The 22,683-nt window shown below is 35.5% G+C and overlaps 1 protein-coding gene across 16 annotated transcripts in view; it reads right to left on the minus strand.

The window, feature by feature from the left end:
* DMD (dystrophin) overlaps positions 1–22,683 on the minus strand; it is a 1,151,138-nt gene that overhangs the window by 380,764 nt on the left and 747,691 nt on the right. For all 16 annotated transcript variants that reach the window (XM_077781657.1, XM_021553010.3, XM_021553014.3 and 13 more), the window contains one exon: positions 6,733–6,908. In XM_077781657.1, the coding sequence (XP_077637783.1) occupies positions 6,733–6,908 (176 nt within the window). The remainder of the gene's footprint in view (positions 1–6,732; positions 6,909–22,683) is intronic.

Here is a 22,683-nt window from a genome sequence, read left to right on the forward strand (position 1 = left end):
TTCAGGCGTCAATTCTGTATTTGTCGTGTTTCTAAAATGAGGAATTAATGTGTTTAGTAGTTGCTGCTGAGAATAAAAGGCCACCAAAATGGTAACAAAAAATTAGAGACAATATTTGATGAAAAAAAAAAATCATTATTTCTCTAAAGAATGGATAAATATGCTTTATTAGGGTAAGGAATTTTAAATAAGTGAAATTAAAATAGCACATAAACTTTTGAAAATGTATTTAGATGTAAATACTAAACAGTAAGAAGTTTAGTTAACCTGTTTGTAAACACAATACAAATTTATGGCAGTAATCCTTTTCTAGTGATTCATTATAAGAAACCCGAAGAGTCAAAAATGAAAATTCAGAAAAATTCAATATGTAGCTAATTATGTGCTGGAAAAAAATATATATTTATTGACATGACTCTCATAAAATATCTTCATCCTAAACCAGTTTTTAAAGTGCAACTAGAAGCTAATCACAGCCTTCTATATCCTGAGTGTTCAAGAAAAGGAAAACAATCACTTGCAGCTAGTGTGTTATGGAATAAGAAGAATATTTTAGTAAAGATATTGCATAAAAATATTACAAATTATATTTACTTTATAAGAATTAATTTTTACTTAGAATAGAAAGCTTATATTTTTTTATTCAGGAAAGTACTTGGAAGTCTTCTGGTAAACAGCCTTTGTTCTGTCATTCTTTCCATAATTACTTCAAATTTGCTTGGGTAGAGATCTGAACAGGCAGTCTGCAGGTTCAAACTCATTAAAAGTGTAAATGTATTTGCAGCTAAAATAATGAAAAATGCTCTTCCATTCAACTGAACCCAATTTTAACAAATGTCAGATCGTGATGAGTGAAAAACCCCAAACTGATTACTTCTGAAACATTGAAGAAATCTATTTCCTGGGCATCTGTTTTCAAAAACTGCACAAGAGAGCTTTAGCAAAAGTGAAAAATAAAAAGACCAACCACAATTACTGTTACAAGTCTTTCCAGTGCCTCATTTATGAGCCATTCCCTTCTCCAGCTCCTATGTGAGATGCTGCTTCTCCTCCTATGTAGATTCCCTTGGCTATCCCTGCCTGGCCCAAGTGTTCCAGAAAAAGCAGCACCAAGCTGCAGCCACAGCCCTGGGGCTTGCTGCACCTGTGGCCCTAATGGCAAGCCACCACATCCCTACATCATCCAAAACTCAGATTTCCCAGTGGCATGGCTCAGAGCAGACACAGTGTGATGTGGCCAGATGTGTCTCAGGGGATGAAAAGGCAAAGGAAACTTCTGTTGGTGCAGTTTAGAAGATTCATTATTCAAAATGATTGCTGGAGTATTAAGAGGGAGACAGACACTTTGTATTTCCCCTCTTTTGTCTGGGCTTAGTAACATCTATTCAAAGGGTCTTTGTGACTTCCTGCGGTCTCCAAAGTCTTGATTTCAGAGTTATTCTGTACTGAAGTAAAAACTCCAACTTTTCAAAAACATGTCTTTTGTAGCAAAATGTTAACAAAAACTCAATTAAATTCCCAATTTGCTAACTACCAGTGTATCAAACTTTCAATCAAGTTCCACTTTATTCAACTGCCTGGTGTGTTTAGAAGTTTTCAGTAAGATAAAATGACTAGATGTGCTAAAATTACATTCTCATCTAATTCTTAGCAGGATGGATTAGACTGCAAGATACAGAAACTTTAAACACTGAATTCAAACTTCTACATCTTTGAAACTCTTAGATAAAGGCAAGTGGAAGATAACATCCTATGCAAACAGAACTCAAGCATAACCTCTTGATCTTCAGTTCCAAAGAAAGGAGATTCAAAGTCAATTTTAAGTCTGTGCTTTGCCTGGGATCAGCTTTTGACCTTTTAAAACTGAAAACCAGTTCCTTTTTACTAAAGATCAGTAGTTCCTCAAATTGTTTTGAGATTTAGTTTGTTTTCTTGTCTGTTTTTTAATTAAGTTGACCTTTTGTGGTCCAAATAATTCTTATTCATTAAAACTGCCACTTCATCACTGAGATTAATATTATCATTTAGTGAAGCTATGATCAGTTTCAGCAATTTATGGAACATCATGGTTATGATATGGTTTACAGTTATTATTCAGGTAGTTTATTATTTATTCCAAATTATTTATGAAAACTGAATTAACATGGTGAAACTCTTTGAATTATATCCTGTTTAAATCTTCCCTTTTCAAGTCAGCTTGAAACCATGGGGTTCATGGTGGTTACAGGAAATATTTTGAATTTACAGGGTATTTATCAATGCAGTGATAGTATTACAAATAAATCATAAACCATTTAACCATACAACCTTAGGAAGACTGACAAAGCAACTTTGGAGAATTTGTCTTCTCCTCCCAAAATATAATCAATGCACCACAACATGAAAAATACCCAAGTGTTTCAGAAAAGCCTAACAGAGAGCCATCAGCATTGGGAACAGGAGATGGTGGTTAAGTGGAACACAGAAGACTGGCCATTTTTTTTACTCCATTCACCTCATGCTCTCCCAGGATCCATGGACACTAGGTTAAGAATTCTATATTTTCCTCCATAACCTTCTGTGGCCAGCACATCTCAGACATTCAGAAACTATAATGTAAACCTTAAAACCATTTTACCATCTCTTACATTTCCAGCAAGTAATCTTCCATTCTAGGTACTGAGGAATTAGGTCAATAACATTTTGTTCCACTTTCAGTTTACCCATCAGTTCAACTTTGTAAACCTCACCCTCCTGAGATTTCTCTCCAGACTGAAGATCCCTACCTTCTTGGTCACCCCTCAAAGTGCAGCCACTCCAAACCTTGGCTCATTTCATCTGCCTCCCCTCATGAATACTGTGTGCCCTTTATATCCTTAGATGTGCACAGAGATCTGCACACAATAACCAACATGAGTAGACCACAATGTTTGATATCACCAAAACAGCATTTTTTTTGTTTGTAATACCCTTTTTATGCAGCCTAAAACACTACAGCTTTTTCTTTTGATGCCAGCCCATCTCGTGCCTGTAAACACTTTCAGCAATAAGGTCAGGATTTCTTTCTGGACTTATAACAAGATCAGAATCATTTAAGTATGGGATAGTCTGTTTGTCTGAAATATTCCTTGCCTCATATTTGTGTCTGATCAAGATCATCTGCCACTTGTTGCCCATATGCTCAGTTTTGGAGTTCCCACTATCAACTCAGCCTTTGACTACCTGAGGCATAATGTCATCAGCATTCTTGGAAATGTCACCATACACCTCATGTCTCCAAAAACTTTCTCACATTCATGCACCTTCTAAAAACATCCGTATCACTTTCTGTTACTCCTGTAATTGCTTCCCTCCTCCCCTCAGCCCTGATGGATCTTTGAAATCAGCTTGAAGAATATGTCTAGAATGGACTGCCAATGCTCTACATAGAAGTTCAAAGCTTCATGTAAAACTGTGCAGGATTATCAAAATCAATTTATTTCATTTGAGTAAGCAAATAGCATAAAACAGAGCTTACAATATATAAAGTAATGCTTAGCAGCATTACACTTTAATCTGAACTCACTAACAGATTTTATTTCTGGAATCCATTCAATTGCTAATTTCTTGCCACTTTATCTTGAGATCTACTGAGCAAGAAAAATGTAATGGGAAACAAAATTTCAGTTGATCACTACTTTGAGCTACTGAGAATTAACTTTAAAGCAGAGCATAATGTATTAACTACAAAGAATAAAACTAGAAACCTATTAGAAGATTATAGTCAGTTTCCTGATTTGCAGAAGGTTCTAAATGTTAATATCTATTTTTCTTCTTTGAAATTATTATATGAAAGTGCATTATACCAGGTCTGCTTTCCCTTCAGTATCACCTTCATTCAATATGGTTTTAAAATATTCCTTCCATTTTCTCATTCTCAAAATTGACTAGAAAAAAATCTTAGAATCCCCTTCATAATAATAATAACATTCTTTTAACTATGAAAATTTAATTTTTAGGAAACATTGACAAAAATAAAAGGACTATTAAAATTTATGTGAGTCACAATATAAGCATTCTGATTTTGCAGGTGCTTTTTTTAAAATAGTCTATTAAAGCTATTCTGAAAAAGAGAAATCAAAATATGTCAATTGACCTATATTTATTGTAATTTATATTCTATTTATATACTTAAACAAATTTGACATAGTACTAAGACATGCATTGGACAATGCCATGACTATATTAGCTCTTTGGACTGTATGTAGAGGCCAGTTCCTTCAACTTTTGTTTGCCTCATGCTTGATGTTAAAGATAAATTAAAACATTTTCGGTGACATGGGTTTCAAGTCTTAAGAAGAGAGAATCTGACTGTACTCAACACCAAATGAGGATAAATAATGAAAAACTAAAATATGTTAAAGCCTAAGAGTTATGCAAATCCCATGACATCATGGCTATATAAAGACTGTGCAGCTGATAAGCCTATGGTCTTTTCATGCCCACATTCATCAATAATTGAGACCTACTTAGAAGACACCACTTTTTTCTGTTAACTATGTTTCTTTCCTTTGAAAATCCACTCTAGAAGAGTAAAAAGAAGAAAACAAAACAAAACACCCCATGTGTGGTGGCAGAAGTTAGGGTAGGATGTGTTTCCAAGACCTGGGAGCAAAAAGCATTCCCTGGCTCTGAACAGCCAAGAAGACTGGGAGGTGAATAGAAGCATTCTGATACTCGTGAGTCTCACTAAAGCACACCAGGAGCATTTCTATCAGGGTAACACGACAATACCTGTATTCCTCCTGGTGCAATGCTATTATTCATGCAAAGTTCACTAACTGAGGTCTCTGTAATCATTTTCCTCTAAATTACACAAGCTGTCATTCTAGAGGAAAACAAACCAATTGGTCAACATACTAAACAGAAAAAAAGGAGGAATATATGTGCAAGTGTTTATTTAAGAACCTTCATCTAGGAAACATAACTGGATTATTCGCATTTAACAAATTCTAGGCTTCCTTAAAATGTAGAATGTGCCAAGAAATTCTATGTAATATTCTAGCACTGCACTGAGCCAAAAGAACATTCAGTTAGACATGTCTACCAATATATGAAGGAACAAACAGTAACAATCTTAACCAGAACAGGAATATATTTTATATCCTCAAACAATGCTCAACCACCAATCTTTCTTCTGTGTTGCCAAAGCAGATTACAGGGCTGTTAAAATGATGTGTTATTATTTTATAAGTGTTTGCACTTACATAACAAGGTAATGCTTGGAAACACGGGTTTCCAATGTACAAAATAACAGCTTTTTATGTGACAAATAAAGGCCAAGGATTACCTTGTGTAAAAAATAGCACTACCATCAACACCTGGAAATAATTATTTCCACATCCCTAAGTGACATCCCTAAGTGACACATCTACATGTCTTCTAAATACCACTGGGAAACCTTATAGCACTTTTCAGTACCTAAAGGGGAACTACAGGGAGACTGAAAAGGGACTTTTCCCAGGGGCACATAGTCGTAGGACAAAGGACAATTGCCTTAAGATAAAAGAGTGTTTAGATTAGATATTAATGAGAAAATATTTGCTTCTGGATTGTGAGGCACTGATACAGGTTATCCAGAGAGATTCAAATCACTGGAAGTTTTCAAAGCCAGGCTGGATGAGGCTCTGAAAAACCTGATGTAGTAGAGGTTTCACTGACTATGCCAGGGGGCTGGAGCTCAATGAACTTTAAGTTCCCTTCCAACCTCAACCATTCTGTGATTCTGCGATGACTCAATCACTTCCTTGGCCAGCCTGGTCCAACAACTGACATGTTCCAAGTGAAACTTTAATCATGATTAGGCTAAGTAATAATCCTTCAGAACACTCCCTTTTCAATGCTAGTAAATATTTTCACAGCTTTTTCACCCCAATGATACATGACACATCAGAAATAAAAATCTTGTTGCATACTACCAGTTCTTGTACATCTCCAGCACTGATTAATATATCTCTATAAGGAATATTCTGGAATTAAGAAAAAAACAACTAAACATACATGAAGAAAGCTCTACCTGTATTTTCTACTGTATTTTAAAGCTTAAGGCATTAAGGCATTTAAAGCAGTTAGGCCTAGCATCTAGGTTAAGAACATGGTCTTTAATAAAACCTATTTTAACAGCAATGGGTTTTTTACATTGGAAATTCTCTTTTTAGAAGTATACAACTTTTAAAAGTTGTATACTTTTAAAAAGCATGACTGCATGAGAAAAACAAACTTACCTAAAAATGATCATAAATAATATTAAATTGATAAATCCATTTTTAATCCATTTTATGAAATGTAGAGGTTAATGGCATTGATTTTGATAGATGAGATAGATTAGGATTAAATAAACCAAGGTATTATTAGTATTATAGAGATGTGCTTTAATGACATGCAATCAAACAAAAAGATTATAAACCTGTATAATTCTGTACTGTTCTACTTAAAATGGAGCAGTTATGGACACTTGATTGGTTCTTTTAAACATTAGGAGTTAAAAGATAAAAATACGGAGTCTGGAAGGGAGTGGTGATCATTGACAGGAAGAGGTAGAAAAGAATTAAACAAATTATAGCGTATCAAAACTTTATAGGACATAAAATTTAATTGCTGATAATTCCTTTTATACTTGAAAACTCTAGATATTGAGAGGTCCTTTTCAAGCCAGAGTCAAATATAAAATAACTAAAAATAATTTCATAATATCTTTACCCTCTTTTAACTTACCTCTTTTTTTTCTCTACCGACTGTCTGCAGATCTCCTTCCACCGGTTATTCAAACTTTCCAGCTGTTCCTTCAGCACCTTGGCATCTGCCTTTGATGACTGCTCGATAATCTCTTCACCAGTTGCATTCAAAGTTTTGACAACAGTTTGCTGCTGCGCAATGCCATCCTGAAGATCCTGCAAAATACCCAACACATTCACATCTTCATAAGGAAGTTAAATATGAAAAAAATGCTTCATCACATACTGGAAAGATGGAAAGAGGTGAAGGTTTCTGCTCTTCTCTGAATTTCAAATGAAAAATCGAAGATGAGTAGACATAAGGACATCTCATTATTTTGTAGCAAGTACCTTTCAGTACATCTCTGCAGCCTTTTACCCCCTCCAGTATTGTTGTTTACTAGAGAGCATTAAGTAATACTCTGCACTTCAAATAATAAGTAACAGTTGTGAACAAATGTACTTCTACACACCCAAAGATATACATCACATTTAATTGTCTGCAAAGTATTGTAAGATTTAAACTACAAAATGTGTGAAGTTCCTATTAGCTAGAAACTCAAATAAACAATGTCAAGAAAGCAGAGACTGTAAAACTTCTGACTCCATTAAAGAGCACCTTTTCCTCCAATTGTGAGAAGCCTAATAACTCATGTGGGTTTTGGTTTGGTTTTGATTGTTTTTTCGTTTTTGGTTCTGCTTTGGGTTTTGTGTTTGTTTTTGTTTTTTTTTTTTTTTGTTTGTTTGTTTTTTGTTTGTTTTTTTTTGGGGGGAAGAGGTTGGTTTTGTTGTTGCTGTTGTTTTTTTAGGTTTGGTTTAGAGTTTGGTGTTTGTTGATTGGTTAGGTTCTTTTTTTTTAAACAGGATTGGGGGAGCAATACTTGTAAGAAAAAGTATTGCAATGTTTCTACTTACACACAATTAAAAACTGCCAAAAGATAACCAATATGGGCCATTTTTAAGTTTTTTTTAATGCATTGGGATACCTTTTCTCCATCTTTTATGACAAAATAAAATAATTTTTCTTGCGGAATTCGTGTAGCTACCTTACTTTATGTTTAAAGCAACACAATTCAGAATCTGTAGCTTAGATTGTAACACTGTATGCCTGTTGAATCAAGTTTATATATAATCAATATTTTCATATTTTTAGTCATCAGTAGAGCATGAGTATTTTTCCCTTGAATTCCTCAGAATACATAAACAAAAAAGTGTAAAATAATTTTCAACAGTTTACTGCTAAAATAACCAGGAACTCAAATTAACATCAACAGTCTACACTGTGATTTTCATACTTATGACAGATTTTCACAACCTTAGGAAGTGAGTCTGAAGGCTTTCAAGTAAAATGCTGAATCTAGTCTTTCTGGAGGAAACCAAATACTCCTGTATATCATACTTCAGGAAAAAATCATATGTTTGCTTTCTAAATGCATAGCATAAATTGCAGAGCAAGTCAGAAAACCTGCATATTAACATTAAATAAAATGTGTCCATGAAACAGTTAAATCTGGCAAGATACAACTTTCCAGGAATGTAAAAGATGAACATAACTACTCCTTATGCTTTTTTTAATATATAACTTTGGTTATGAGCTTATGATTGAAGTTCACAAACTGAACCACTCTGGAAGTTTACTTGTTCTAACTTGATCAAACTCAGTTGCCAGCTACTAATTCATTACATTGCATTGAGTTGGTTGAATGCTCTGTCTCAGCTTTTGCACAGATTTTACAGGGACAGCTTGAACAGCAACACCAGCAGAGCCTGGGGCACAGGGGTCAATGTCAGCAGGTTGCTGTGGTGTTTGCCCACAGCCCTGGACAAAGGGCTGTAGCTGAAGCAGAGATTTACACTGTTGAAATTTAGGTAATTTTTACTATACTTTCTGTTTGGTTTTATCACAATTTCTTTTAGGTTGTCACAGGACACAGAAACCCCATCCCCAAATTATTCCTTGGATTCCTCTCAGTAAAAACTGTTCTGCTGATGTTTTGGGGTTTTTTTCCTAAACTATTTTGAAGCCTCACAGTTTCAGAATAAGCAGCTGTGATGAGCATAACGTGGCAGTAATCTGAATCCTGTTTTATTATGTTTTCATAGGATGAGAAACGTTTTCTGCAGGATCCTTACAAGCTACGTGACAGTCCAGTCACGTTGCCTCAAGCACCCTGCTGCCCCACAGTGTCCCAGCACACTGCTTTGCCTGTGGAATGTGTGAGGTTTTTAAGATACCTTTGTAGGAGAAACCACAAGATTTTCTAAGAGCCAGAATAGACACATAAAAGCCTCTTACTTTTCATTCTGCAATGCCCATTAATATGATAATACCCGTCCCAACCTGACTATTATTTTCAGGTACATGATTTCACTGTTATAAAAAAATAGCAGCAATGGCTAAGTTGTTTGTCTAAATGCAAATGTTTTTTACTCTTGCAAGTCTTATTTGGTCTTTCCACTACCTACTTCCCTTTTGGTAATGTCCAGCTTAAAATACGTACCTAATCTTTGCACATATTCACTGTATTTCACATTGATTTTAGCACTAGAGCCTTTGCATTGCACAGTAGGGAGCATTACCTAGGTAAATCATAACAATGTATAGTTTAAGGAAAAATAAATTAGAGTAAGTGGCTTATTTCCAGAAAGGCACTTGAGACCTCTGTGCTACTACACACATTTCTGTGAAGTTAAGATTCATACCACTTACTGAAAAAACAACTCAGAATAAAGCTGCTACTTTTATGCAGAGGCCCATTCATTTGGAATAGGACATCAAAGCAAGATGGGAAATTCTACTTCTGGAACTCTGGAGGTTTTAGAAGCAAAATTTGTAAAAATGACTTGTTATTTATGAATCCACTTCTCTAAATGACAGGAACAACAACCACTCAGTAAACTACTACAAAGTGAAATGCTAAGTGAAAGCCCATTCAAGTATGCTGAGACTTTTTCCTGTACTCACAGCATCTTAAATTAGATTTTGTCTCTCCCCCAGCATACACAAATACCAAACAGCAACTAGTACATGATTTCCACACTTATTTTAATTGACACAAAGTTAAACAAAGGAATTTTCTCTTTTGTCCTCTGACATATTATGTAATAGGCCTCACTTACAAAGTAAAAAAGAATAAGCTCAGTGGCAGGGGTGGTCTTAGAACTTAAGATCCCTAATGCTGGAATGGGAATAGGACATGTGGGAAGAAGTGTGAACTTCTACCAGAACATGAGAGAAGCATTCTGGCCATCTGCATTTCAGATCACCATAAAGAACTCAATCTGAGATGTCTTCTTTCCAAGTATTATAAACATTTAACACTTTTTACATGATTAAATAGAAACACATGAATTTCTGATGAATTTCTCCTGGATTCCACAGCCATTAAAAAGATTTTTGCTGGTAATAGATACTTCACAGAGCACAGCTTCCAATGAAAACATTAATATTTTTTAAAATGTATTTTTTATTAAGAGAACAAAAGTTTTTTAACTGCTTTACTCAAAGCCACATTTTCACATGCTCATTCCAGAATTATTACTACAAAGATGTTTTTCACAACTTACATTAGTATCCAAAGTTGGCCAGCAGCTATATTCCTACTAACATCCCCCTCCACCCTTGCCACCCACCTGCCTGACAGCAAAGTGCTGGGAGCCTGCACAGCTTTGCCTCCCATGGCCTTATGGTTTATGGTTCTCCAGAAGGAATATTGACTGTGAATGTTTCAGGCACCTTCACTTGAACTTCCACCTCTTCATATAGAAATGATAGAGCAAAAGAGCACACTGCACTTTGGATTCCCACCTTGCTCAGAAGGCCACTGGAGATACGTACACTTGCAGTTATACAGCTTCCAGTCATTTTACAAACAGAGTGAGCCAACAAATTTAATTAAAATTGTATTTTTATGTGTCTCTGGAAACATTAAATAGGTTGGACAGGACGCTGAGCAACCTGCTCTACTGGAAGATGTCCCTGCTCATTGCAGGGACTTTGGGCTAGATGATCCTTAAAGGTCTCTTCCAATTCAAAATGTTCCATGATTCTACATTCCCACACACAGAACTAATCACAATTTTGAGTAAGACACTTTTATGCATTATTTCTTTAAAACATGTTGCATTTTAAGCTAATAAGAGAAGCAGAAGAAGCTATTAGAAGCAGAAGAAGAAGCTATTAGAAATACTGAACACTTTAATTTTTCTTTCTTGTGATTCCCAAGTATAAGCAGGAAATGGCCAACCATTAAATTAAGGTTTAAATAATCTCTCAGATTAGAAATTGCAGAAGGAGTATATTAAACGACTTTTCCTACAGAGGGCTTTACACTTTGATAATGATTTCAATTCATTTAGGATAATAACAAAACATTCATATGATGCATATTTGATTAAAACATTTTCTTTTTATTTTCCAAGATTTAAATAAAATGAATTATACACTCTCCTTCAGAAAATTTCCAAGTGGAACAGAAAAAAAGAAACAAATGTGGTATAAGCACAGAGCAAAATATTCACGATAATCAAAAGAGCTGTCTCTGCAATAGCAGGGGACTTGTCCACAATCAGTCTGAAAACCCTGACCTAGTTCACCACTGGTATTAATTTAGTTTTATTTTGTATTTTCTAGAAATAACTGCCTAATGGCAACACAAGAATTTCTGCTTTATTATATTTGTTGACTCCAACACAAGAAAAAAAAGGAAATTAAGAAAAAAAGGAAAAAGTGGAAAGATAAATTGTCAAAGGAGTTAACTTGACACTTCCAGCATTGCTTCTAATGTCCCCAAGTGTATGTAGAACAATATTTCATTTGTACTTCCAAACACTCACAGGTTTCTGCATTAATATTATCATATTGTAATCAATCTTGTAAAGCTGTTCTTAAGATAATTATTAAGCAAATCACAGATGCTCATGGCTGAGTTGATGAAATTGTTTGTAACACCGTTATCCTTAAGGAAATACTTTCCAACTATACTGTGTGATGCTTTCCTAAGATTACAGGTCTGAGAATCCCTAAATCTACAGGCATTCCTAGTACCAACTTGGCAAGAGCTTTCAGTTTATACCCTAAATACAAGGTAGGAATCCCCCAAAAGGAAGAGAGAACAAGGATATAATGAAGTGACTGGTGATTGGAAGTGACCTTAAAGATCAACCAGTTCCAACCCCTTGCCATGGGTAGTGACATCCTGCCCTAGACCAGGTTGCTCAAAGCCCCGTCCAACCTGGCCCTGAAATCTTCCAGGGATGGAGCATCCACAGCTTCTCTGGGTGACCTGTTCCAGTGCCCCACCACCCCCACAGTATAGAATTTCTTTCTAATACCCAATCTCAACCTACTATCAGTTTGAAGCCATCCCCTCATGTCCTGTCACTATATACTGTTGGAAAAAATCTCTCTCCAGCTCTCTGGTAAGTTCCCTTCAGGTACTGAAGGGCCACAATAAGGGCACTCTGGAGCGTGCTGTTCTCCAGGCTGAACAATCCCAATTCCCTCAGCCTTTCTGGGGGAATACCTAACAGTAAAATACATCTGTCTTCCCTCTCATCTAATCTCCTTCCCATTATTTTCACTTGAATTTTTTCAGGGATTCTATTATGCATTGTCATTTTTCTTCTTCCTTTTTTTTTTCTTTTTAACCCTCTGCTTGTCAGTCCTGTGGATTGCCTTCTCCTAACTACAGCCAAAGACTGTGGATTTAGATTAACCAAAAAATGCTTTATAGATGATCCTGGAGCTAGTCGTATTCTCAAGTTTGTTGCAAATCCCTGCAAAACACTGCAAAGAGAAATACTTTGTGTTTTGGGAGTTCTCACAGTTATGGTTTTGGACTTCTACCTATTTAAGTTTGCTTTCAAAGTTATGCAGCTCTTTATCTTTTAATATTATATTCACAGTACATTTATTTTTAAGTAAGTGAATCATTCAAGGAGCCAAAGGAACTTTCTTCTGGATATGGACAAGCAGAATATGGTTTGAAGTCAGGTTGCTAACAGCACCCACAATGATTCTTAGATTAATGACATCTAAGAGTTACACTGCACAGATTCCTACACAACTGTGCACAAGGACTTTGGACACACTTTCATGTATAAAAGTCCAGTAAAGAACAGTTTAGAATATCTAAAGATGCCTTTATTTCATGTGGGCCAGGTTGATGCTTTGTGAGCCATCTTGTAACACACAGGTTTCAAAAGCAGGAAGGTACCCCTGTTGATTCAGGGTATTTTACCTAAATAATAAAATGAATATGAACAATATGCTCACCAAAATGATTTCTTACTGATATTTGATTCTTTTCTTAAAGTTTTGACAGTGCTTCCTTATTTTGTTTTGACTGTTGTCCATAGCCTTAACTTACCATGAACAAATAAAACTAACAAAACTCATAATTTGTTAAATCCTCTCCTATAACATCCAGTTTTATCTACTGCATAAAAAATAAGTAAATATAAAAAGTATCTTAGTTTCAGACAATTTAATGGGTCAGAGACACAGAAGTAAATTACCTCCCCTTAGTTTTCAGTCTGTACTGGATAAGCAGTATATTAATATAAAATGTTATGGCACTTTGGGTTTTCAAGCCTTTTTTACTGAAGCATCAGTAGTTTTTCCATCCTTTTTAATGGATGCTTATTAACTGTTCGAGATCTATATTGTGATAGTAATACTATACATTTGCTTAATCAACCATAACCAATATTATGAAGAGTTAATTACAGTATATGCTGGTTTTCCCCAGGAAACCAGGATTAAACTTTTTGTAGACAAAGTATCTCATAAAATTGACTAAAGAACTCATCAAGCAATTTCAAATAGATTACATCATCACATTTCTAATTGCCACCTTTTATCCTGATGGCTTTCACAATGCTCATGACAACTGATTAAGCAATATGAGAGAAAGATAAATTCTTTGTTCAGGTAGATTCCAAATATAAATTAAAACACACACAAAAAAGAAAAATAATTGAGTAGATGAGGATTTTAAGAAAATCCTTTTTAAGTTTGACTTCTTTTCTCATATTATGCAAATTAAAGATTCATCAGAAGCCTTACTGATGTATATAAGAGGGTACCTGAATAGCATGAATTTGCTTTATTTGTTATTTCTCAGTTAATTTGACCATGGCTCTTTCTGTAACCTCATTTCCACTTGCCATTGACAGAAATAGCATTTTACTGATAAACTTAGTCAGAAACTATTCTATGAGCAATATTGGGAATATTTTCCTCTTTTCTTTGTGGTAGACAACATACTTAACAATAATTTATTGTTATTGGAAAAGCCCTGCAGTAACATGAAAAAATACCACAAACGAGTTAATTTCTGTCAGAAAAAAATAATGGTCCCAAAATGGTTTAAGAGGAAAAAAATGTATTGCCTCTCCTTCATTCAGTTAAGGTACAGATCCAGAAGCACTCAAAGGTACTGTGCACCACTGTAAGAACACTGTAGTCCTAAATTCAACATTTATGTTCTAATCTTCAGTCATTTACATAAATTTGTCTTCGGCTTTAAATCACATAAAACCATAAGGCTGACATAACAGTGTCTACTCAAATGCAACCATATAAATCAGAGAACTGTGGAAACATCTGGTAGAAAACAATCCCCAAAACAATTTGCTAGTATTTGGTTACCAGAATGAATTTACCCATTAAGAGTAAGTACCTCTGTTCAATATCCTATTAGAAATAAGGAAGAAATTAATTTTCTAGGCAGTTAAACCCCAGTGATTTAATCTGGAGACACATTACTGGCACTTTGTTAGGATTAAAACAATCAACAAAGAGTATACAATGTTTTCTAACTGTTTTCTGACAAACAGCTATGAAATGTTTGTTGCTTGATGTGCATGATGTTGGCTATTGTGTTATTATTATTGTGAATGATGGAAATTCAGGACAACTGATAGATAGAAAAGGTGAAAAACAGTGATAAAAGGTCAATGTTTGCTAAGGAGTTGGCAATTTAAAGAAAAGTGTTTTCTTCTTAGCATGAATTATAGGAATGATAATGGCTTGAATATTACTACCAACTCTGCTCAAGAACAGCATTTGAAAGAGGTGTGAGTAGACTTTGGGCAGACTCTCCCTATAAAGCAGATATGGGTTTTATGCTGTCTGTATTTCTGGTTTTGTATATCAGCTGTACATGAGAAACCAAAGGAAAATTACTGCAGACTTGTTTTCTGAACATACAATAAATACTGTAAGAAAAAAAGGAGATTTCATTCTCACTTTGAAAAAAATTATAAATAGAATTATTTGCAGCTTAAGCCACAGTTTATATAAAAAGCTTATAAAGCATGTAAACATTTTTCTTGATTTGGTATGCAAATTGCTTTGTTGGAGAGCCCTAGGAAACTATATTCCATCTTGCTTCCTGTATTGCTTCTTTTTTATCTTTTGTTTGATGCTGTTTAGTTAGGAAGACATGCGGGCCAGTATTTCCCAAGATGTATTTTATACTATCTATGACTGATAGCAGAGATAAAGAAAGTTGGCTACACCACAGCTGTATATTTTAACAAAATAAATGGAGATATACAACTTCTTATACTCTGCCAAAAGCTGCTAAATCAGCAAAAGTTCCAGATTTATTTGAAATTATAATCTCTTCCAGGCTTTATCCCTTGACTGTGCCTTTCGTCTCTAGAAAGGGAGAAATTCATCCTTTAGAAGACAAGTCATAAAAGTGGAAATTTCATTATTTTACCTACACAAATATTTTAGTCTATGCTGCTGGCCTTTAAAAATCAATATTCTTCTATGGTGTAGTAATTTCACATGTCAGGTTGCTACAGTAATTCCAGATTTTTGCCACTGGTACCTGTGCTGTCATCAAATATAATTCCAAATTGAACTTCAGTTCATCTCCAAGATGCTGGCCAAGGCTGAGCCATCACAGGGAGAACCTCTGGGTTGATATGTTTAAGAAGGGGAATGAAATCCTGTGTAATTGAAGTGAGAGAGAGGAGTGAGAATATGTGAGAAACAGCCCTGCAGACACCAAGGTCAGTGCAGGAGGAGGGGCAGGAGCCGCTCCAGGTGGCAGAGCTGAGGTTCTGCTGCAGCCCATGGTGCAGCCCATGATGAGGCAGATGTGCCCCTGCAGCCCTTGGAGGATTGGAGGATCCCACTCCAGAGCAGGGGGATGGCCAAAAAAAGGCTGTGGCCTGGTGGGAAGTCTGTGCTGGAGCAGGGTCCTGGCGGGACCAGTGGCCCATGGAAACAGTACCTGTGCTGAAGCAAGCTGGCTGGCAGCACATGTGTCCCCATGCTGGAGCCATCAGTTCCCAAGCTGCACGCTGTGGGGATGTCCCCACCCTGGGCAGGGAAAGGCTGTGAGAAGTCCTCCCTCTGTGGAGGAAGGAGCAGCAGAGACAACATGTGATGAGCTAATCAGAGCCCCAGTTCCACATATACTTGTATCGCTGGAGGCGGAGATTTAGAGAACTCAGGAGTGCAGAAAAGCCTAGGAAGGAGGGAGGGGTGGAGGGAGGTGCTTTCTATTTGAGTTTGCTTCTCATTGCCCTGCTCCAATTTAATTGGTGATAAATACAATTATTTCCTCAAGCTGAGTCTGTTTTGCCCATGATGGCAACTGGTGAATGATCTCTCCCTGTACTTATCTTGACCCATGAACCTTTCATTGCATTTCCTTCCCCCCTGTCCACCTGAGGAGGGGAGTGACAGAATAGGTTTGGTGGCCAACTAGTGTCCAACCAGGGTCAACTCAATACGAAAACACTCTGTGGCTTAGAAGCATTGAAAAAAATTATATATTACTGCTTCAGGTGATAGCTGACCTTGGCAAATTGTCTTCAAATGCTGATAGTTTGCAATCATACTAAATTCTTGGGGTTTTTTAATAAAGATATTCACCAGATTAATAGTAATCAAAAAAAAAAAAAAAAGAACATCACTTTCCCATTTTTCCAGTGAGATGTAATTGTTAAAATGAGCCATATCCATTTAAATTAATATTTCTTGTGTCTTTTTAATGTAACACAAAATAGTGGTGAAAGTCATTTTGCTATTGAATGTAAAGTGCATGACCAGAGGTCTATTTTCTGTTTCTAGACCACATTACACAGTTGCTTCTTTTTAGTATATTAATTCAATTTAATTTTAGAACTGATTTAGAAATACTGCAGGGAGAGAAAGGGACATTTTTTTTCCTTCAAAAAGCTCTACTGCTACTGCATACTAGCTATAATGCTTCAGGTTAAACATATAAAATTCAACTCTGAGTCCAAAAGCCTACACACTGTTTTGCAGCACACACCACTGAATGCCACCATAATATATTCATTTCCATACTGATGTAGCATCAAAATGTGAAGAGAATACTCATTCAAACAACTTTTTAGTTTATCTCTACAGAGAATAGAATATGGCCTAATTTGATATCATGTTTATCAATAATAGTGATGGATTTATCTCAATATCACAATATTTTTAGTGAAATAAGCAATTTTAATCCAACTCACTGTGAATGCCATTCTTCATCTTTTTCTGTCATATTTAAACAAATGTTTTTTCTTCTTTTATATTAAAAAGAGACAGAACACCTTTATGGTTTCACAGATTTTCCTGATTCTTGCGGAACTATCCAGACCCTTGCATAACCCAAGTTATTTCCAATATGCCTTTTGTGCCTCAAAGCCTAGAAAACTTCAATAAGCTTTCCTATGGAATCTATACATGGAGAGTGTTATCTCTATTCATTAACTCAGCAGAACTGGAATAAATACATGTGCCTCAGAATCCTGTACATATTATTTCTTTCTTTTGAAATTTGTATATTGTTATTTATCAGTGCTTTCAGATATGGAAAAACCCAACCCATTACATTAAAGTAGCAGATTGGAAATACTGAACAAGCTATACATATTGACTTTCTAGTATTGGTCATTTATAGCCTCCCTTTAAGATAAGCTACTGCAGATATCTCCTCCTTCAAGTATTTGAATAATATATAAACATATTTTTATATTTGTATAAAATATATTTGTATAACTCTGTTGAAATTCTCATCCATATCTTTTACGCTTTATTTTAAATCAAATTAAAATTGTGCATAATTTTTTTTCAATCAGAAAATCCTCATGTGTTTGTTCTTCTTCATTAATATTTAATATATATATTTTTCACAGATACAATAAACTTTTTCTGGATGCTTTTTATTCTGTGAAAACTAAAAAATTAGTCACATACCAGACAAAAATAGAAAAACCTACTGCTAATATCATTCTGCCTGTTTGTAAGAAAATAATGACAAATAGATTTGGACTAATAGTCAGTGTACACTGACTTGGCTGCAATTGTAGAAAGTTATAAGGGAATAAATGTATCCCAAGAAATGTGAAGCCTACAAAAGTGGCTTCCCAGTTGTGGAAAATTACTGTCGTAGGCAAGGGGATGAATCAGTTTAAGCTTGCAACAGCTTCTGTACAGAAGCATCAAGTGCAAAGCAAGTAAAATGGTATTGGGTACCACGGACAGCTCCACTTAACAATTTACCTGTTGTACATCATTGCATTATGGCCTTGCAATACAACAACAGGCATAAACCATGGGTATTGGTTCAGTGAGATAAGGGAGACAAAACTAAAATATTTCCTGAGATTTCAGCAAGGTTAAAACCAGAATAAAATAAACCAAGCCAGCAGAAATACTCAATTTTCAAGAAGAAAAGTAAGGAATCTAATTATAGCAACGAAATTATTTCCCTGCCCAGTGCTGGAAGGATCATACAGCATAAGCTCAACTGCCCTGAATTTAAGACAGACCCAAAAATCCCTAGCAAATAATTTAGCAACGGATTCTGACAGCCAGAATTAATTGTCTACCTACTTCTTCTCCTCCTGTCTCCATTAAGGCAGCATTTGTCTCAAGCCTCTGAGCAAGACTAACCTGTGGGAGAATGTCAGTGGCAAGGGGCAGATGACAAACTACCTGTGTGCAGCTACCACATCATCCTTATTCTTCCTCTGTTTAGATCTTGCTGGACCTTCCATCACCTTTCATATCTCCATCAACTCTAGATTCCTAAGAAATGCAGCTTTAGGTCTTTTAGTGCTGAGAAGAGGGTTTCTGTCCCAACTGAGTCATGTTAATTTAAGTAGACTGGCTTTACTCCCTACAACAACCACTGGGGTGTTTCTTTATCCCTGCTACACTTCATTTTCTCCAGTATTTTAGCCTATGAATCTGTCTTGCTCCTTCTTCAGAGCATAATTATAGCACTGGGGTCTGATCTTTTATTAATTCAAATGCTTTCCTAAGCATACCAGTGTTGCTACTCAAGGGATATCTGATTTACATATTCCCTAATTTCATTTCTGATTACTAAATTCATCAGCTTGCTTCAAAGTAGTTCATAGTAAGACTTTCAGGAACTGATGTTCATTGCATATTCAATATTTTTCTCAGAACAGCACCACAGTTTCAAAATACAAATCAATATGTTTTCTAATAAAGTTTTTTCAGTGAAAAACATGCACCCCTACATCCTAATGTTTTAGGAGAAGAGAAACAGACTTTTAAAACATCAACAGTTAGAAACAAAAATAAACTTTTATAGGCTCTAGGTACTCTCTGCTGGACAACAATTGACTTCAGTTCAGCTCTTCTCACATATTCAGCCAGAGGTTATATTGAAATTGAAATAACTGTATAAAATCTGAGAGAAATATGAGTTGAAAACAGGAATTCCACACTAAGGATAGGGACCCAAGAAACAAGCAATTCAGGAAATGTTACTTCCCTTTCTGAAGAGGTCATTATTTCACAGACATGTTACAAACAGAAACAAAAAACCTCAAACCTTGGGTTTTTTTCCCCCTTACTGAATATTTAATAGGGGTTATAGGTGGTTTACTGACCCATAGAAATTTAGGAAGTGAAAGTGTGAAGTTGCACATTTTTAACGTGCTCAGCTTTCCTGAGTGGTAGACAATGAGGGGACTTGGTAGTTCTCTGAACTAGATTCCAGCAAAATGGTTTTGGGGGAACAAAATCCCTTGTACTTCTATTAAGTAACATTGCCCATGGAAGAGTCATACTTAAATAAAAATCACAATCTTCTTTGCTCACTGTGGATAATGTATAATGTCTGCAAACTTCCAGGTTTCTACATACAGAGTAGTGATTGTCCTGCTCTGCCCTGGTGTAGCCTCCCCCCATCCTGGGGCTAGTTTTGGGTACCACAATATATAAAAGATATTAAACTATCAGAGAGCATCTAAAGGAGGGCAGTGAGGATGGAGAAGGGCCTCGAGGGGAAGCCATGTGAGGAGCAGCTGAGGTCCCTTGGTCTGTTCAGCCTGGAGGAGACTGAGGGGAGACCTCACTGCAGTCACAGCTTCCTTGTGAGGGGAGAGGAGAGGCAGGCTCTGATCTCTGCTCTGTGGTGACAGTGACAGGACCCCAGGGAATGGCCTGGAATTGTGCCAGGAGAGGTTAGGCTGGACATTAGAAAAATGTTATTCCCCCAGAGCGTAGCTGGGAACTGGAACAGGCTCCCCAGGGCAGTGGTCACAGCACCAAACCTGCCAGAGTTCAAGAAACATTCAGAAAACCTTCTCAAGCACATGATGTGATTGCTGGGGATGCCCTGTGCAGGGCCAAGAGTCTGAGTCCCTTCCACTTCCAGCTAAGGATGTTCTATGATTTTTTTTTTATTTTATAACTTTAGACAATATGTAATTAAGTCCAGCTTCCCATGCTTAGAGATGACAAAACAGAATTAACTCACTGTTGTATACAGCTCACTATTATGACATCCATACAATCATCTGAGAATGAGAGCTATCCACCAATGCTATATTAATGCTAAGTTATATTAACTCTGGTGTTTTAATAAAGCATGAATACAGTTTGCAGAAGTGTTATGACAATAGAAAGATAACTTGATCTCTGCATTCTAATTTTTTTTTTTTTTTTTGCAAGGTGCTACACATAGGAAAACCAATATGTTCAAAATACTAATATTTAGTTCAGTAATGTAGTTAGTTTTATTTCGGGAATTTTGTGGAGTTCCCTTGTTTTTATTCATAAATCTCTACATTTACATTTAATATTGAATTTCTGTTCTGGGACATAGCTTCAATCAGAATTAAATTTTGCTTTAAATGTACACCTGATTTTTAAATTATAATATCATCCTAGGTAACTTAAATTTTTGTATTTTATAACAAAATTACAAAATAATGGTACATCTTAAGAAAAAACTGGCACAGGTGAAAACCTTCAATTCAACCCCTAAAATAATTCCTAGTGAAAATTAAGTTTTACTAAATGAAAGGACTCTTCCAGTGCACATCAGTCTCTCCTAAAAAAAAATGTTAAATATCCAGTCCACATATATAATTGATTTTGTCTCCTTATTTTGTATCTATACTAAAATTAATACAATAAGAATAAACAGATGTAAATGCCACCAGAATACCATACTAGATATCCAGTCAATATTTAAACAGAACTACTAAATTTATTTTCTGTATTGCAGCATTCCTCACAGCAGGAAAAATGGTTACCATATAGAAAAATTTATCATGGTTCATAAGAAATATATTGATTTTTTGCTGAAGAGAACAGATTGATGGATTTTTCCAGTCAATCACTAAAATTCCATTTAATAAGTTAGATAAAGGTAGATATTACTAATAATTTAATAAATCAGTGGGAAATAGGAGAAACAACATAAATCAGGTGTTTTTTGCAGCCTTCAAACCTCATTTTGTCCCTCAAAAATGCTAATAGCTCTAATTGTACTTAGCATATTTTATAAAAATTTTGGTCAGAATGAAGTGTTTACAGTTTTCTGTATAATTCTGACCAAGGTATTTCTTTAACTCCACATAATTTTGTTTCATGGTAATTTTAACATTCAATAAAATACTTTGCTTTAATTCACTGTTATACTGCACACTTAGTACATATTATAGATTACATATGTCACACAGAAGTCTTGCCATGAAATTCTAACATTAAAATAAAAGAAGAAAATATTTTTTGGCTATAAAATCCCCTTCACTATTCTGTTTTCCTGCAGAATCACTAGAGGTCACAGGATTACAGGATTGAGTATGCAACCCTCAGAGGATTCATCCCGATAAACAACTTTTCTGGGCATGGGGACAAAAATCAAATATGGGATTCAGTTAGAATCACAGACTGAAAATGGACACTGAAATCCCATAAGCTCCATTTACACAGGAAAATAGGCTGAAAAGTCCTTCCAAGTCCTTCCAGTCCAGACGTAGCAGAAAAAAACGAGTGGAGGGTTTACAGCACAACTCTGACCCTTGCTCTGTGCTCAGGGAAGTCAGAGGCACTTTATGCACAAGGCTCAAATTATTGGAGCCACAGGGTAAAATGGGTTCATCCAAGGTTCATAGCCACTTCTTTGTGGCTTCTCTGTTCTCCACTTTCCAAGCAAGGCAAGAAAGATTTTTCTTTTTCAGTAATCACCTACTTTGAGTTTGCCTGGAGTTAGTCTCAAAATAAAACATTGTTATGAAGCTACCATCTGAAAATACTTACACATCATAATTAATAAATCTGTAGTTCTCATATACATATCCTTGAGCAAAATTAAAGTGTTTTCTTATAACTAATTGCTATATCAGAAAAGAGCAAATAATATCAAAGAGATGTAAATACGATTTCTTTGCATAAAGACAGAGAGGAAACCAGGATAAATAACAGTCCATAAAAGTATTCATGAATTTGTACAAATTAATGTATTTATTAAAATGCATCATCCCAGACAGATGACCAGACCAAAAAAAAAAAAGAAAAAAAAAAAAAAGAGTATAATTAAAAGCAAAAAAACTGCCAAAAACCTACACCAAGATTTTCTTTGTTGTTGTTGTATGTGCCAAAACACTTGGGAATATCCCAAGCACATACTTGTTTCTATGAAAG

Source organism: Lonchura striata, chromosome 2 (genome assembly GCF_046129695.1).
Source record: "Lonchura striata isolate bLonStr1 chromosome 2, bLonStr1.mat, whole genome shotgun sequence".
Classification (NCBI taxonomy): Eukaryota; Metazoa; Chordata; class Aves; order Passeriformes; family Estrildidae; genus Lonchura; species Lonchura striata.